Raw genomic sequence first — 18,001 nt, 5'->3', positions numbered from 1 at the left:
ACACAATGTAATTATCCAGTTACATTACATCAAAACTTTATGCAAACACTTTTTATGGCGGTGTCTGCATCACGTACCAATCCAATGTCCATGGAATGTTGTCTTTTCCTATTCCCGTTCCTATAAATCTTGTTCGCTTGGCGCCTGTATATATGATCACATACAAACTAGGATGGCACCAATGATATTTGGAAAGCCACATGAAATCCGTCCTTGTCAGTGTCTGGGCGCTATATTCTTTGGTGCGTCTGCCCATTGCCATTAAGAGCTGTGCCAGGCAGTGAGAGACAGAGGCTTGAGATATTCCCACAACATCCTCCAACACCTTATCCGGCTGATGCAGCACCTGGCTGCAGAATGAAAAGGGTGCATGTTACCTGGAGCAACATGGGAGGAACGTCAGCTGTGCGATCTCACTCTGTAATTCAGCGGTACGGATCTGAATCGAGCCGACTGTCTTTTGCAGTGAAACTGGCGCATTCATACACATGTGTGCAGTGCATATTTTAAAATAGTTTCCTTTCATGCTCAATTATTTAAATACTGTATGTCACTATTAGATATTTATAAAAATGATCGTTCCACTCTTCAGTTCTGATTGGCTGAGTCATTTTCAAAGCGGCATTCAAATGCCCTATGGCCGCATAACAGTTAATTTAAATATTAATGCACTAAAATCATCTCTCAAACTTGTGATTATGTGTTGCTTAGCAACCATGTTGTTAGAGAACTGTCTATCTTAATATGTTTAATTAATGTCACTACTATTGCTGTTGTTTTATTTTGATTGACCAGGCCAGGTTAGTAATGTTGAGATGTTCACTGGGTGGGGGAAGGGTAGTAGACAATTATACTGCTCAAATGATGGTTTGTACCATATTTGTGGGTGGATGGGTTGGGGGTGTTCAAAAAAACTTGCATTCTCCTAAACTGATCTTGATGGTATTATTTCTCTAATAGAAACACATTGTAAAACAAAATATATATTGCCTGGTGGAAGATAAACATTTAATTACCATTGATTAAACATAAAATATTTATTGAATATTCTTCATTTTTAATACAATGGTGTATTTTATAATTTTATAAAAGCAATAAGCCACTCGACACAGTGCTAAGTGCTGAGAGGGTTTAGCATCTCTCTGCATATTGTTTCCCTCTGCTTCTCGTTGTGCCTGACAACGCCTCTTACTGTAGCTGTTCTAAAATCACTGTAAAGCACAGCCTCTCATGGCTTATTGCTTAATTATGTACTCAGTTATGATGCCACTCATATTGATTTTGCTTGAACTGAAAAAAATACATCCAATCCTCTCAGCCTCTTCCAGAGTGGGAATACAATGGGAACCCTGAACTGGTGGGCTACCGGGTCCAGTACTCCAGAGGCGGGTCTAAAGGAGGCGTTCTTTCCCATGTCATCATGGACCGGCTGGAGAGGGAGTTCACCATCGAGGACTTGGAGGAGTGGACGGAGTACGAGGTCAGAGTTCAGGCCATCAACGGCATCGGCTCTGGGCCCTGGAGCCAGCCGGTCCATGGCAGGACCAGGGAGTCAGGTGAGAAAGGAAATAAACTGGATATGTAAACGCATGCAAACACATACAAAGTCTCACAGGCGTGCTGCTAGTATTCTAACCTCTGTCCTTTGCCTCCTGCTGCAGTGCCGTCCTGCGGTCCCACCAATGTGTCAGCCTTCGCCACCACCTCCAGCAGCATCCTGGTCCGCTGGGGGGAGGTCACAGAGACCGACCGCAATGGACTCATTTTGGGGTACAAGGTCAGCACCGTGTTTATTTTTATTTTATTTTATTTGACCTTTATTTTCCCAGGAAGTCCCGTTGAGAACCAATTTCTCTTTTACAAGGGAGAACTGGCCAAGAGGCAGCACTTATAATAAAAAACAAAACACAAACAGCACACAAGTGACAAACATTAAACAATGAAATATAAGACATGAAATAAAAATGAAACCTACCAAGTAACACATAGTATAGTATGATAAAGTATAGTATAAATGGTATCACCATAATCAAGCTGTGGCAGAAATAGGCCAGCATCCAGCTATTTACATGAAACCATAGAAAAACATGATTCAAACCTGAAAGAGAAACCAAGTGTAAACTTCAATTTTTTGGATAGACACCCTATACAGTGTTTGAATTAAGGTTCTCATCCAACCAAACACCTAAGATTTATACCATTCTACAAATTCAGTAGGAGAATGTTCAAGAGTGTTGATTGTGAGGTTAGAAACCTTTGTACCGATCGCATCGCCATAGCTGGTAACAATAGTGAATCCTCCAATTGTATAGTATCCCTCCTATCCTTTGTGTCTTTCAGGTAGTGTATAAGGAGAAGGACTCAGACACAGCTCCCAAGTTCTGGACAGTGGAAGGCAACACCAGCCACAGTGTCCAGCTGAGCGGTCTGGGCAAGTACGTCCTGTATGAGATCCAGGTCCTGGCCTTCACACGTATAGGAGACGGCAGGAGCAGCTCCCCATCCATCCTGGAGAGGACTCTGGACGATGGTAAACAGGAAAGACATGCAAACCTCATCTCACACTGCAAAAACATCCATCTTAGCAGGTCAATTGATACAGCACTTTGCCTTAAAATCACCTTGTTTCAAGAGTTGTTTTTGAATCAAGTATTCTTTTCTTGATGTCAGTGGAATGATCTGCCTTATTGTACGTTGTATGAAGATATTGTCACGTGTTTCTAGAAAATTCCTGAAACAAATGCAGCTGTATTGGAAACACTGAATACTGAGACTGCATTTTTTGAAGATGGATTTTTTTACAGTGTACTGACCCAGTATTTAAATGTCACATGTAACATTCTTGCCTGATTTGACATGTTTGTTACTGTATGTGTGATAGTGCCAGGTCCCCCGGTGGGCATCCTGTTCCCGGAAGTCAGGACCACCTCAGTCAGGCTCATTTGGCAACCGCCTGCCCAGCCCAATGGCATTATCCTGGGTGAGATTACACTGCATAGACCACCTGATACCATTCAGCTTCATTGCTCTGTCACCTTACACATTATATGAACTACAGTATCTCGCTTTGTGTGCTGGTCAAAGAAAGCAATTTTGCCCCAATTTGAGATTTTCCAAGATAACGCGGCATAGTGGATTCATGATTAATCTCTGTATAGTATTGTTTGACTTTGTGATGCAGCCGGCAAGAGCTTATTCTCTTTGCCTCGCGTTTTCTTCCACATGACTTTGTACCTACATCCAAATTGACACAAGCTTGTCTTCTCAGCCTATCAGATCACATATCGACGGAACTCCTCCAATAGCAACGCCGCCATCGTAGACGTGCTGAGCCCCAGCGCGCGACAGTACACAGCGAGCGGACTGAAACCAGAGCTAGTTTATGTATTCCGCCTCACTGCCCAAACACGAAAGGGTTGGGGAGAGGCTGCTGAGGCACTGGTGGTCACAACAGAAAAGAGAGGTAAGCATAAAATACCGCATCTGTAATGCATTCTTTAAATTATTCACTACATAATATTATATTTGGGAGTGACCCCGCGAGCGTGTGTGTGTGTGTGTGCCCTTCAGCACGACCCCAGCCCACTAGCCGTCCCACAGTGCCTCAAGAGGAGGTCCATGCTCGCAGAGTGCTGTTGTCATGGGAACCAGGCAGCGACGGCCTGTCCCCAGTCCGTTACTACACAGTCCAGTACAGAGAGCTGCCAGACAACAACTGGACTGTTCACTCTGCATCAGTCAACCACGAGGCCAACTCCTATATAGTGGACAGGTAAACAAAAAGTAAACAGTCCAGTATAAATGTTATACATGTTTCTCTAAATAAAAAAGGGGCGAAGCAGTCCACTCACCTTTAGCATTTTTTGGGAATAGGGAGGGAATAGGGGAAACTTGAGCGCATGTGTTTAAGTGAGGTAACAGTCAAGTTGTTTTTTCTCTCTTTACAGACTAAAGCCCTTCACTTCTTACCAGTTCCGAGTTAAAGCCACCAATGACATCGGGGACAGTGAGTACAGCGTGGAGAGTGAGGCCATCACAACACTACAGGATGGTAAGAACATTTGTTCAGTCATATTCTGTTATTTTGTTGTGGATTCCTGGAATTTAACAAGCGGTGCAAACAAGACTCATGTTATGTAAGCCATAAAATTCATTAGGGGGTGGTATGATAGGACTGCACAAGAAGCCTTTTGTAATTGTATGAACATGACCTCAAATCCTAACTTTGCATTTCCACAGTGCATAGTTTAAATCAATAGTTCCAGTGTGTGTGTGTTTACTCTCAAGCTGCCCTCTGCCAGGCTGTTTGAATTATGTATCACTATCCTTAGCTGTGTTGGTTTGCTAACATCACAGTCATAATCATCAATTGCTAAAATCAAACATTTCTACTGTTGTCTCCTTCCTAGCCCCAGACAAAGCCCCTACAATTCTGTCTGTGACACCACACACCACCACATCCGTACTGGTTCGTTGGCAGGTAAGCTGCTATAATGTTATTACTTGGCAATGCATTTCCTTGAATGTGAGATTGATTCATAAAATTGGTGGTTTATTGGGCTGAAGGACCAGGTCAGGCCAGGAAGAAACAGAGACTCTGCCGCATGTTTGTTAAATCTTTGGCATTAAGCAGAGTCTCTTCTCCTCCCAGCCCCCCTCTGAGGACCAGATCAATGGAGTCCTGCTAGGGTTCAGGGTCAGGTACCGGGAGTTACACTATGACCGGCTGCGTAGTTTCACCGTCCGCACAGTCAACAGTCCTGCGGCCAACTGGGCTGAACTCACTGGTGAGTGGACTTTCTCCCCTCTTACTCATCCACTACTTCTGTTATTATCAAACACAATGTTCTAGCCCAGAACTCACAAACATAAAAGTGGTGGTATTTCAAGTCCTAGATATATATATTTTTAATTCCTAAGCTTTGCTTTGATGCTATCAGTGCCTGCAGTGTGTTTTATGCAAATGATACCAATGAGAGTGCTAATCTTACTTCTATCACTTATTTCTTCTTTCTGTGCTTCCCATCTTTCCCCCATCCTGCACACGGCCCTCCTTTGCCCAACCCCATGCCCCACGCTGTATCCAAACCCCAGCTCCTTACAGTGTCAGGAACTTGAGTGAATCCTCACTCACCCAGTATGAGCTGGATAGTAAGTCCTCTGTCTCTCCCTGTATGTCTCTCTTTCATCGCTCTCCATCTGTTTGTTTGTCATCTGTTTCATTTTATTTCCACAAAATATGCCATTTGTATAACCATTTACAGCATGTGCGCCTCATGCCATCATCCCACTCAGATGCATCCGCTAAGGGGCCTCTGCTGATTCTTATGATGTGTGTTTGACTTTAATCTTTCCAAGCTGCCCTGTCATTATTGCAGTGTGTTCTGTTTCTGTTTATTCGCTGAGAAATCTTCCCTGTGTCCCCACAACTCCCCTCATCTTTTTCATCACTCTGCCTTCCATCCCTCTGTCTTTTTGTTCAAATTGTGATGTTGTCTTGCCACTGGCATCACTGTGACTGTGTGTCTCTCTGGGCAAACTTCTTTTTGTTGTTTTATCCTAACTGTTCTATTATAATAGTGCTATGGGTTCTCTCTCTGCAGATTTGAGTAAACACAAGCGCTATGAGATCCGTCTCAGTGTGTACAATGCTGTGGGGGAGGGTCCTAGCAGCGCACCACAGGAAGTATTTGTTGGAGAGGCGGGTAAGTTTCTTCTCCCTCTGTACGGCATAAAAAACTTTCAGATATCTTTGTTTGATCTACTGTCTGCTTTGAACTTACACCATATGGCTATATTCATGAAGTTGTGTGGAATGTACAAAAAGTGACCCTGCCCTGCCATATTCTAGTCCCCACAGCCCCGCCCCAAAATGTGGTCATCCAATCCTCAACAGCCACACAGCTGGATGTCACATGGGACCCGCCTCCCCTGGATGCTCAGAATGGAGATATCCAGGGTTACAAGGTGTGAATTATTTTCTATTTTGTGTTGCCGCAAAACAGCCAAAGTTACATCATATCATTATTCTGTTTATTTTTTCATTGAAAAAAATGTCACGAATCATGAATCCGATATCACGACCCCTTTTTTTCTGTTTGCAGATCTATTTCTGGGAGTTCCAGCTGCAGAACGAGACGGAGCGTCTGCGCACTCTGTTCCTGCCGGAGCTCGGGGTGAAGCTGAAGAACCTGACAGGCTACACCACTTACATGATCGGTGTGGCAGCCTTCAATGCTGCGGGGGACGGACCCCGCTCCCTGCCCACCAGAGGGCGCACTCAGCAAGCAGGTGAGGTATGATACAGTAGATCCAGATGTGGATAGGCATCTTACAGTAATTTGAACGGCCAGTGGCTGTGTGAACTCTTGTCTTCAGTATGTATATGACTTCAACAACACCATGTGGCATCTCTCTCTCTCCATGGGTTCCTCCTCTGCCTGGCTATCTCTCTCTCTCTGCCTCCCAAACACAGACACTCCTTCTCATTATCTTACTCGCTCATTCCATACTTTGTTCGCTGTTCTCAAGTGCTTGCGCGAAGTAGAATCCCAAGGTTAGCTCTCTCTTCAATCACAAAAGATCCCCTGCAAATGCATAGAGTGCTTTCATCTTGAGTTGCTGGTGCAGCATAAGGAGGGATACAAACTGCAACTGAAGTGCTGTAGCTATTACAGCAATAACGCTGCCCCCATTCACCAGGAAAGAGGACATATTCAGTACAGAGCATGTTTGGAATCGTCCTGTGAGATATGGCATAAGGGATCACTGAGTCTTCTTGGCACCTCCTCCAGGGCAAGCCATGGGGGTGGAAGCCCTAATGACAGCGGAGGAGGAATGACTGCAGAGTGAGGGCGACACATGTAGATTAGTTCTCTGGCCGCGACTGCACAAAGAAGTCTGTGTTCACCAACGAGCAACGGTCCCTCCTCTGCGGTTTCAGCACAAAAAAATGGTTTACAGTATAAATTTCTCTTGTCTTTTCCGCCCCCTTGAAGGCTGTGACATTGGCGAGGGGTACAAAGTGCTGAGAACTTAAAAACACAAGGCAGGAATTTGGGCTCTCTGCACCACAGGGTACTGGGAAGTGAGCCAACACAAGCTTTCGAGAATTTTATGCAGAATTGTGGCTAAGTCCTGACACTAAGCTGGGTCTGGGTTGGGTCAGCAGGCAGAATTCTCACAGCTCTCGCTCAAGGTCACAGAATGATTTTGCACAGTCTTGTGTCTACATTGAGTTTGCTTTTTAGTGGCTTATTTGCTTAAAGGCACAGAGGGATTTTTTTTTCTTTTTTGTTATATTTTTGTTATATTCTTTTTTGTTATATTTTGTTATATATTTTGTTAGATCTGATCTGTACTCCATTGTCCTGCAGTAAACATTTCATTTTGGTTTGGATAATGACAATATTTGCATGCACATAATAAACTATCTACTGTTCTTGCTCTGTTTATGAGAACAATCTAACTTTTTTTACATGTGTAGTGAAACAAATCCCCCACTATTCCTGTTTGCATTTTATGCGATTATTGATTGAACACATCCATTGCCTTCTCTGCTGTAGACTACGAGCGATGCCAGTGATTTCCACCCTGTCATATTGCTTTGCTTATCCAATGCTAAGTCTTGAGAGGTGGGAAGCAAATAAGGCTAGTAGATGTTAAAAGCTGTGTTAGCTTGTTAAAAGCTTAACAAGTTGAAAATATGTTCAATTAGTGTTGCATCTCTCGAAAACTCAGATTCCCACTAGAAATACATTTCCAAACAACCCTCGAAGAATGCCACTAATACGGCTGCACTTCAGATGCGTTAATTTCAATATGACTTATTGCTTCAACTGCAGTGTTAGAACTAGATGAATGCATTTATCTGACTCATGTCTTTATCACAGAGTTCAGAGTTGCAAAGATGCAAAGATTTTATGAATGGTACTCATGTATAAATGCAGTCAATGATGGCAGATCCACAACCAGACCAGCGCATTGCAGTCCAGTATGCAATGTGTCCTTTCGTCTCGGTGCTGTGAAAAGATCCAACCATCATCTACTGTCTCTTTTCTCCCTCCCTCCCCCAAAGCTCCCAGCGCCCCCAGCTTCATCCACTTCAGCGAGTTGACCACCACTTCGGTCAACGTGTCCTGGGGAGAGCCCAAGCAGGCCAATGGCATCATTGAGGGCTACCGCCTGGTTTACGAGCCCTGCACTCCGGTGGATGGTGAGAAACTCTGCCTGGAGCCTAATAACTCCACCATACCTTGACATTCCTCAGCTGGCTTTCAGTCAGTGATTTACAACCCCTAGTCTGGTTGCCATGCTCTTTTTAACTTGTGCTGCTTAAGCTGTTACGCTGCCCTAATCTGTTACAGATGAGTATAGGCCCTGTAGCAACATGTATGGCATGGCTGATAAAATATGCTGTGGTGCTCTGGTGGAGCTTTGCAGAACTTCCTCTCTCACAGAGTGAAACATGGCTAATAGCTGGCTAAGTGTGGTTGCCTGGACCAGATTGTCAAGTAATTGGGAGCAGAGGTGGAATGCTAAGCAAAGGCTGCTGTGGTCCCTTGGCTACCCGCTAATGGACCCAGAGCAAAGCCAAGCAGAGCACTGAGAGAGACACCAAAGACAGGGAGTATTGGTTTATATGTTACAAGGGAGGCCCTGAACTCTCTGCTTATCTGTCTGTCTGTCTGGAGGGCTTCTGGAATAAAAGGCCTTGTCTGTTTATACATTAAGGGATGCACTCAGTCAGTAACCACATGAAGTCAATGGAGAGAGAGTTTGGAAGATCTGAATCTTGGCTATGCCATATGTGGAGCTTGCGTGTGTCTGACAGTTTGTGTCCATTTGTCTATTCCTTTGACTCTCTCTTTGTGGTTGTGAATCTGTATATTTGATTATATGCCTCTGTGTGTGTTTTCATATGCGCAAAGCCTGGCTACAATGCTGTAGTGTGAGTTGCTCGATGCTTGTGTGCCTACATGTCGCTTGTAGCAAGCAGCATTTAGAGTCTTAGTGTTTCCTGTACAGACTCCTCTCCTCGCACTCCAGGTGTCAGTAAGATAGTGACAGTAGATGTGAAGGGCAGCGCCCCCCTGTGGATGAAGATCAAAGACTTGGCAGATGGCGTCACCTATAACTTCCGCATCCGGGCCAAAACCCTCACTTACGGCCCCGAGGTGGAGGCCAACATTACCACCGGGCCCGGAGAAGGTGGGACTGTCTTTCATTGTGTCATATTACTGCTTTCTGATGTTCATGTCAGCACTATAATGCTCAGACAGAGTGCCCCTGTGATTCACACGATGCTAGTATTTGTAACTTTCCTCTGTTTTCCTTTTGCCAAGGAGCCCCAGGGCCGCCTGGTGAACCCTTCATCTCTCGTTATGGCACTGCCCTCACGCTGCACTGGACCAGCGGTGATCCGGGCCGGGCCCCCATCACACGATACGTCATTGAGGCCAGGCCCTCTGGTGAGCCCAGTACACAAACACTTCTGGGGTTCTAATCCGTTAACCTGTGCTCTCTACATGACACCTGGAAATACAATTGTGATTGTTAATATACTGCATTTTCTCATTTTGTCTTTAGATGAAGGATTGTGGGATATCCTCATCAAAGACATTCCCAAGGAAGTGACATCATACACACTCAACCTGGACATGCTAAGAGAAGGGGTCACCTATGACTTCCGGGTCATTGGGGTCAACGACTATGGCTACGGGTCCCCCAGTGCCCCCTCCCCTTCCATATCAGGTTGATTACACTTTCAAATGAAGACTTAATGCATCAACATATTAAATATACATATTTTGTTCAGGCTACTTCTTGGTATTAATATGTGTCTTATCTGTAATGTGTTCAGCCCAGAAAGTGTCCCCGTTCTATGAGGAGTGGTGGTTCCTGGTGGTGATCGCTCTGGTGGGCCTCATCTTCATCCTCCTCCTAGTTTTCATCCTCATCATCCGAGGCCAGAGCAAAAAGTACACCAAGAAGGCAGACTCAGGTAGGAAACTCACAGCTGATGTTTCTCACTCTGCTTCAGCAACTTAAGCTGTCGACTTTCTCTTCCTCTTGGACAGCTTTGCTGAGAATTGCGTTTTAATGACTGCACATCTGAAATCCATTTTGTAAAATGGGAGTGTTAAGGTTCACACAATTATACAAATTACCCAGATTTCCTCACCTTGTTTGGCTTGACAGGTGAAAGATGAGAGTAAAGCTAGAAAGGTGAAACAGCTGAAACTAGCAAATGAATAAACATTATTCATTGTTCATGTTTAACTACAATGAGAATCAATACTGGGATAAATGGCTTGGCGGTGGTGTAATGCTGAAGTCATTACTCAGAGTCAGAGCCATTATGTAACTGCGCCTCTAGTGGCCCTCACCCCACACCATACCACCAAGCCTGCTTATTCCAGGTGGCATCACTGCTGCTAGAAACTCTTTATCAGAGTACATTTGTCTTCAAATCAATGTGATAACACGAGGTATGGAAAGCCAATCAATGTAGCACTGTTATTGTTATCTGTTGATACCTCACATGCTGGTAGGGTAGCAAGTGACCAAAACGAGGGTCATCTGGGGCTAACTGATCAAAAGTGGTCTAGTCCAGCAGCAAGGAGTAGCTGGCAGGACTTAGTTTGCTAAGCTGCCCAGTAAAAATGGTTAGAGTGGCGAGGAAGGCAAGAGGGAGATAAGGGAGGAAAGTGAGGGGTCAGGTCAAGTCTGCCTATAGCCTCGCACCAGTGGCTTTTTCAGCTGTGTCAGCATTTAGCGTGGTGCCAGGGTCAGTAAACAGGGTTTGGCTGGACCAGTCCAGACAAGGCCTGTGTTTATGTGGGGACACAAAGAGGGCTTCTTAGGCCCTCTCAACCCCCCCCCCCCCGACCCCGATTGCCCCCCAACTTTCCCAGCCACGAGGCTGATCTGTCCCACTGACAGCTGTTTGTTTTACCGGGGGCCAGTAGTGGACAGTGGGCCCCGGGGCCAGCGTGGGTGAGATCACACTAACCAGCCAGGGAAGAGAGAGGTCACTGGAACCTGTAACCCTCCCTCTACCCAAATTCACACCTCAAACCCACGCATAAATCTGACTGTGTGTGTGTCTGTCTGTGTGTGTGTTTGTGCATGGATGTATTTCAAAGGAAGAAGAGGGTCCACACTCAAGAAAAGCATTTTTTAAGCAGTTTCTTAATTCATAAATGCACACATTAGCTGGCCATGATGGCCAGGACATGATCACTAAAATGCTGTCTGTCTTATCTTCTGTTTTGAAAAATCAATTAAAAAATGTTTAAAAAAAAATGAGGTAAGCCTAGGTGATTCTAACCTTTCAAAAATGGTTGAGCGTAGTGTATTTTTTCATTCAGAACTGTTGCACGGTTGCATGAACAAGCTCAGGCCTTAAGGTTTACTGTGTTCTGTTAAACTAATCCTTAAAGACTTGATTCAAAATCACAAATTACTTACTTCATTCCACAACCCACACAGTATCGTCCTCCTACCCCTGTCCAGGCAACCACTCAAACTGCACAGCGCTGCCTCTGACCCATGGAGAGATGGTGCGCCTGGACGAGGGACGCTTCCCGGCCCTGGAGCTCAACAACAGACGTCTGTCCGTCAAAAACTCCTTTTGCCGCAAGAACGGCATCTACACACGGTCAGTTACCACCACCAGAAACATGCCGTCAATCATAATGTTATCTATCAGCCATGGTGTTCAGTTAATCACTGCATTAATTTCCTGAATGCAAAGATTAGTTCTCAGTTCCACTTCTCAAACATGTTGTTAACTCCAAGTTTCCCTTTTCCCCCGAGTGTTACTTGTGATACTGGCAGGAATACTTAATGCAGTGTTGTTTGTTTCCTGATTTCCTGATAGTCTGTCAGTCTTGAGAGAACAAACCAAGTCTCTAGGAGTCCGGCTGCTAATTTCAGCTTCCATCCGCTCCCCTCGTTGATATTCTATGTGTGTATGAAGCAACAATTTATATAAGAAGACAACACAATGCCAGCCAGTTAGCATTCATGAGCTTCTGCATGTGCTCTTTGTCTGTCCATCACAGCCTTAAACAAAGGGTGCTTATGGGCCAGAGCAGGCCATCGTCCTCTGGCCTTCGTCCCAGAACTTCTCTCTAGTGCGGTGCTGTGAGAGCAATCTCAATATAAAGCACAACAGTGTCTGTAAGAGGACATGCCCTGCCACCCATCAGGACTTTGGCAGACTGGCTCTTTGGTAATGTTTAGGTAAACATTAGATAAGAGGAATTTCACAAAGCCTGCAGTATGAGAAGCAAAAGGCAATGTTCTGTGTGGGGGAGATTGGTCACGCATTGGGTGGCTGGACGGGTGGTTCATAGTCTGCTTCCTGTTGTAGGAAAAATAGAAGTTGGTATTGCAGTGTACCCACTGGTGTACACATTATAATGGAATGCTGGATGGATGGGGTGCAGCAAGGGCAGGGGGAGTGTGTGCCGTTTTCTCCTTGACCAAAGAGGCCAAGGATGGGGATCAAAGGGCCTTGAGCTGCTCCCTCCCTTTGAAGAGCTCCAATCTGGTAGCGTACTTTTTGCTAATGATCTGTGGACTGAAGAGAAAGAGTGGGAGGGCTTCCCATGGGGGATGAAAGGGTGAGGGAGAGAGGGATGAAGTAGACGGATAAGGCAAGGGGGAAGCAGAATACAGTGCTGCTAAATAATTCAAAGCTCACTGGCAGCATTTTGGACTGTGATGGTTAGCAGGATCCGTCGCCCCTCCCCCGCGCTCACGTGGCTCTGGCCCCATCCTTTTTATGCCTCTCTCAGCCTCCTCTGAATTTTAAGTAGATATTTTATCACAGCCCACGCCCCTCACGTCATCCCCTTTAACCCAGAGGAGATGTCCCTTTGTTGTGTCACCCTTTCATGGCCGTCATGATCGTCATGTTGTGTCTTCTAAGCTTGCCGTTCTTGACATTCCTAACGATTTAGCTCCTGCATAAACCTCAGCGCATATTTATTTTTATTTGACAGGTTGCCAAGGTTGTCTGGTTCATGACTTAATATTATAGCTGACATCGCAGCGCTCTATGCTTGTCTATTCCACCCCCACATACAATTTTCCATTTCAAATCATTTAAACATTTACTTGCACATTATTTTTCTGTTTCATATCAATCCAGGTTTATAAACTTCCTTAGCCTTTTGCAGAATCTGACTAACCAAAGTCTTCTCTTGATGCTGTTTTAGCATGAGTTTCATGCTGAGCCCATTGATATAGTCCAGTGATGTGAGGGAACTTAGTGGTCCAGGCTTGGCCCTCTGATATGGTCCAATTCAAGATTTTTCAGCAGACCTTGAGCACTGCAGCAACCATTACTGCCGAAGAAAAATAATTATCCACACAGATGTTTCTGTCTGCTTCACTTTATGGACTTAATGACTGGAGCCAAGAGAGGCTAGGGGTCTTCTTACTTGACCTGTGCTCATAAAATAAGTTTATAATACCTTGCTGAGCTCAGGGACCATGCTTAGTTATGCAGTCATCCTGCATGAGGTCTACATCTCCTGACTGAATCTGTAGATTCATTCTGCTCTAATCAGTTCAAAGAATTCTTTCATGAGGATGCTCATATGTTCTAGTACAGGATCCTGTGTGCTCCAAGCAGACGCTTTGCAAAGATCAGAGGCAAGAGAGCAAGAGAATAAGGCCAATTATGGGCTCCCATACAATGTATCAGTGGCTTCCCAGAATGCACAAATAATCCACCCTGTTGTTATTGTCAGGCTCCCTCTGAGCTAAGCTATCTTCAGGATCATTTTCTTAATCGAAGAGTGTGCACTGAGCATGTGCGCCTTAATCCCACTGAACCCCCTGTGGGATGTGGAGCTTTGTGCTTCATTTTTAGAACTATTTTGCAGCCTTTCATTAGTCATCAGACTGTTAGGTGTCAGTCACAGGACTAAGAAAGCTTTTTTCTGTCTACCAAAATGTGTTCTCAGAGGGAAGTCTAGAAAATCTGTTTGAGTTTCCCAAAGGGAGATAAGATTATGATCAGAATGAAACAGTATGGCTTGTTTTATACCCACTAGCTCTCTCTCTCTCTCTCTCTCACTCTCAGTTTCTGTCTCCTGCTTTCTCTCTAACACACTCTCTCTTCTTCTTTCTCTCCAGGTCTCCACCAAGACCCAGTCCCGGCAGTCTGCACTACTCAGATGAGGATGTCAGCACTAAGTATAATGACCTGATCCCAGCAGAGAGCAGCAGTCTGACCGAGAAACCCTCTGAGATATCCGACTCGCAGGTATGCACTGACCCTGGCTCACAGCTCCTGTCCTCTCCGCGTCTGGAATAGACAATGAGTTTAAACTGAAGAGTGAAATTCAACTGTTTGAGTTTCTCAAAGTGACAGGGTCCTCCGGGATAAAGTGATAACCTTTCCAAACTCAAAAAAACTATTCTTTCTTTCACTTTCTCTCACTTTCTCACTCTCACTGTCTATCCTCTTGACACCTTCGGTTCTTTTTATTTCTCATAATTGCTGCTTTGCTAGGAGCAGAAATACCATCTCTCTGAAGAGCACTCGTATCCCTGCTCTCTCCATTGAAAAATAGATAGCAGCCTAATTATGAAGTAGCCTTTCTGAGAATAAATTAATGACAGTCTGGAAGACAACCTGTCTCAAAAGCGTCAACTCAAAATTAAATGTACTCTCTGTTGACATAGGCCTGTCGTGGCTGACATCTCCAGGTCTGACTCTGGGTTTTTATGACTGATTCCTCTCATGGGAAGGAAGCATGGGGCAGATTCTCATGTCTCAAGCCTCTTGTAATGTCTTCAGCACTAATTAATTCTCCTCAAACAGGAAATGTTATGTTAATCTGGTTCCAGCTCCTCTGGGCATATGTCATGTGAGGATCTGGACGGGTCAGTGTGTGTGTATGTGTGTGTGTGTGTGTGTGTGTGTGTGTGTATGTGTGGAATAGGGAGGTCCAGAGAAGTGACAGGCAAGCAGGGAGTGATGAGGGATGATAGAGACAAGGGGAGAAAAGTTGATAATAGCAGATCATGAGACCCCCATTTTGTAAATGAGAACATCTGTCCTCCCTCACCCGGCGCTGGATCTCCCTGGCCTATTTATCTGGTACCTGCACAGTCAAAACATTGTTCAACCCGGTTTGAATAAACATTGCTCTCCCGGGAGCCACAAACTGGTGTTATTCTTTTCCTCTGCGTAGCCTCCCACTGTTTACCTGCCACTTGTGCAAATAAATGGACCCACGGTGCTTCAACATCTGTCGGGCTATAATCCCTCAGTGGAGCGGTGGATGGGCGGGCACTTGATATGCACACACTGCCAAACACTCCCTCACTTTGTCATAACCAACATTTGGACTAATTTGCTCTCTTTTGTTAAACGTTTCTGTTTCCTGGCCAGTACAATGTGCTGAAACGCAATAAAAGTGACATGATTCACCCACAGAGACATTTGTAGCTCACAAGACAGATGGCTTATTATCACCACACAAGCAATCCTTAATCCTTTAAACATTGTCTCTGTCCAATTCTAGGACATACTTGTGTATACTTATCAGATCAGTGCTCCACAGAGCTATGGGTGAGCTCCTATGTGTGAAAGATCCCCAGTAGAAGTGATTATCTGCCCTGTAGGTTTCTACATGGTATAGATAGATTTTCAGTAGTCTCTCTGAGTAGATACGTGCTACTGTATTATGAATGACTTGGTATTGTGTGGTTTGTCACAAAGGACACTGCAATAGAACTAGCCTTGAAAATCTAGCTGTCATTATGCTGTGCTGTAAACGTACACTACCAGTCAAAAGTTTGGACACACCACATTTTTCTTTATTTTTACTATTTTTTACACTTTAGAATAATAGAAAAGACATTAAAATTATGAAATAACACAAGTGGAATTATGCAGTGACCAAAAAAAGTGTTAAACAAATCAAAACTATCTTATATTGTAGATTTTTTAAAGTAGCCTCCCTTTGCCTTGATGGAAAGGCAAAGGCTTGGGAAAGAAATTCATACATAGGCATCAACTTCATTATTTCTATTTGTCTAAGAAACAAATTTCAAGCATTTAAGCATTAGCCTTTAGATAAAAATACTGAAAAACATAGTACATTCAATCAGGTGTGTCCAAACTTTTGACTCTGAACATCTGTTTAGAAATTTTATTTAAAGATTTTAGTTTTTCCGCTATCTGCTGTAGTTTTTTCTAACATTATTTCCTGTTCAACTCACAGGGCAGCGACAGCGAATATGAGATGGATCAGAGCCGCCAGAAGACCCACTCCTTCGTCAACCACTACATCAGCGACCCCACCTACTACAACTCCTGGCGGCGGCAGCAGAAGGGCGTCTCCCGTCCGCCGGCGTACGGCTACTCCCAGCCCGAACCCCTGGTGGAGCAGGAGTCCCGGCAGCACCCGCCCCCCCTGCCCCCCCTGCCCCCTCTGCTGCCCCAGAGTGCCCCCTCCCCGCAGCCCCAGGGCCCGGGCCAGGGCACTCTATTCAGGCCCAAGGGAAGCCGGACTCCCACCCCGTCCCTGTTGTCTTCTGAACCCCCCAGCCAGCACAGCACCCTCTACCGGCCCCCCAGCAGCCTGGGCTGTGCCTCTCAGCCACCTACCGCGGGCTTCTCCTCTTTTGTTTGACACGCAGCTCTCTTTCCAATAACAACAGGACCCTGAGGACAAGTCTTTAATTTTGTTGTTGTTGGTTTATTCGTATTTTTGCTTTTTTATTTTTTTGATTGGTTGTTTTTTTTCTGTCTTACTGACAGAGTTGTTGCTCAATATTAAGCATTGCAGGCATCTTGAATAGCGTTTTCTCCTCTGTGAAGAGCGCGTGTGTGTGTGCGTGTGCTCTGTGTGTGTGTGCGCATGTGTGTGTGTGTGTGTGTGTACGGTTGGTTAAACCATGTGATATGTATTTTCTGAAAAAGACAATCATTTGAAAGTTTCTTTGTGTTGCTTCAGTATACTTATTTTAAGGTACAACCATATATGTAAACAAGGGAGAATCTGAGATTCTGAAAAAAGAAATCCTTGTTTTAAAAACACTGTATTATTGTTCAAGATGAATGAGAGCTTTATGGCAAAAGGATTTACCTTGGAACTATATGGACCACTTGGCTTGCTGAGACTGGACAATGGAAGAACTGACTCTAATGGAATGATGAGACATTTGAACAAAGGATGAACCAATAGAGAGAAATTAACTCTGACCTGGAGAAAGGCACTAGTGGTCGCTGCGGCCCTCAGCTGCCTTTGACCTTCTCACGCTGCCTAATCATTGTTGGAACTGCATACGTGTTTACTATATGTACTTGATCCATATTGTTTATCAGATATTTGTATCAATCGGCTAAAAGCTCAACATTTTCCGAACACCACTAGTGACAATGTTATGAATCACATTAAAGCATTGTGGCACCTTTATAGTAGTCCGGGGGAATGTGTTGATTGTGTGCTGGTACTCATACCACTAGGCGTAAGAGTTCAGACAACTTTCTTTATGTGCATCCCTTTGCTTATATGTTATTTACAGTATTTGACTAAGGAACTAAAGCACAAATGCTCTTGGTTCAAATGACACTGTACCCTCACAGCTGTACCAAACATTATGCTGTAAATGTCTGTCAAAAAAGTCCAAGATTAACTAACTTTTTGATCAGGTGACAAAGACATGGACAGTAGTATATGGTAGAGGTGAACATTTGGTAAATGAACAACATAGGCCAACTGCAGGTCTGCCACTGTAAGATTGTAAATGTTGATTTTTCATCAGTGACCTCACCGTGAAAGCTATAAGTCATGACCAAACAGCGATAGCTCCCTCTCACTTACCAGGTTCCACTAGCTAATGTGGGATGCTCAAGTTTTGGTTTCCGCAAACTTTACAGAATGTGTTTTGTTGTGGACAGAATTACAGGAAAGACAACATCAAATTGGAGCACTGATATTATGTATCTGAATATCTTGGTGTGCTT

The 18,001-nt window shown here is 44.5% G+C and overlaps 1 protein-coding gene across 1 annotated transcript in view; it reads left to right on the top strand.

Annotated features, from left to right (window-relative positions):
* The window catches only part of LOC139655225 (protein sidekick-2-like), an 85,214-nt gene extending 68,550 nt beyond the window's left edge, over nt 1-16,664 (top strand). The window contains exons 25-45 of the mRNA XM_071532570.1: nt 1,319-1,556; nt 1,662-1,777; nt 2,341-2,530; nt 2,882-2,980; nt 3,269-3,463; nt 3,571-3,772; nt 3,948-4,051; nt 4,410-4,480; nt 4,652-4,787; nt 5,095-5,151; nt 5,604-5,705; nt 5,852-5,967; nt 6,105-6,291; nt 8,078-8,215; nt 9,028-9,210; nt 9,345-9,470; nt 9,589-9,753; nt 9,863-10,003; nt 11,518-11,662; nt 14,155-14,284; nt 16,254-16,664. Of these exons, the coding sequence (XP_071388671.1) occupies nt 1,319-1,556; nt 1,662-1,777; nt 2,341-2,530; nt 2,882-2,980; nt 3,269-3,463; nt 3,571-3,772; nt 3,948-4,051; nt 4,410-4,480; nt 4,652-4,787; nt 5,095-5,151; nt 5,604-5,705; nt 5,852-5,967; nt 6,105-6,291; nt 8,078-8,215; nt 9,028-9,210; nt 9,345-9,470; nt 9,589-9,753; nt 9,863-10,003; nt 11,518-11,662; nt 14,155-14,284; nt 16,254-16,664 (3,252 nt within the window). The remainder of the gene's footprint in view (nt 1-1,318; nt 1,557-1,661; nt 1,778-2,340; nt 2,531-2,881; nt 2,981-3,268; nt 3,464-3,570; nt 3,773-3,947; nt 4,052-4,409; nt 4,481-4,651; nt 4,788-5,094; nt 5,152-5,603; nt 5,706-5,851; nt 5,968-6,104; nt 6,292-8,077; nt 8,216-9,027; nt 9,211-9,344; nt 9,471-9,588; nt 9,754-9,862; nt 10,004-11,517; nt 11,663-14,154; nt 14,285-16,253) is intronic.
* Nucleotides 16,665-18,001: the final 1,337 nt, after the last annotated feature.

This window comes from Centroberyx affinis, unplaced genomic scaffold, assembly GCF_046629955.1.
Source record: "Centroberyx affinis isolate AG114_WGS23_722 - 3 ecotype Tasmania unplaced genomic scaffold, CSIRO-AGI_Caff_v1 ptg002214l_1, whole genome shotgun sequence".
Taxonomy (NCBI): domain Eukaryota; kingdom Metazoa; phylum Chordata; class Actinopteri; order Beryciformes; family Berycidae; genus Centroberyx; species Centroberyx affinis.
This window is presented reverse-complemented; position numbering and strand designations above follow the sequence as displayed.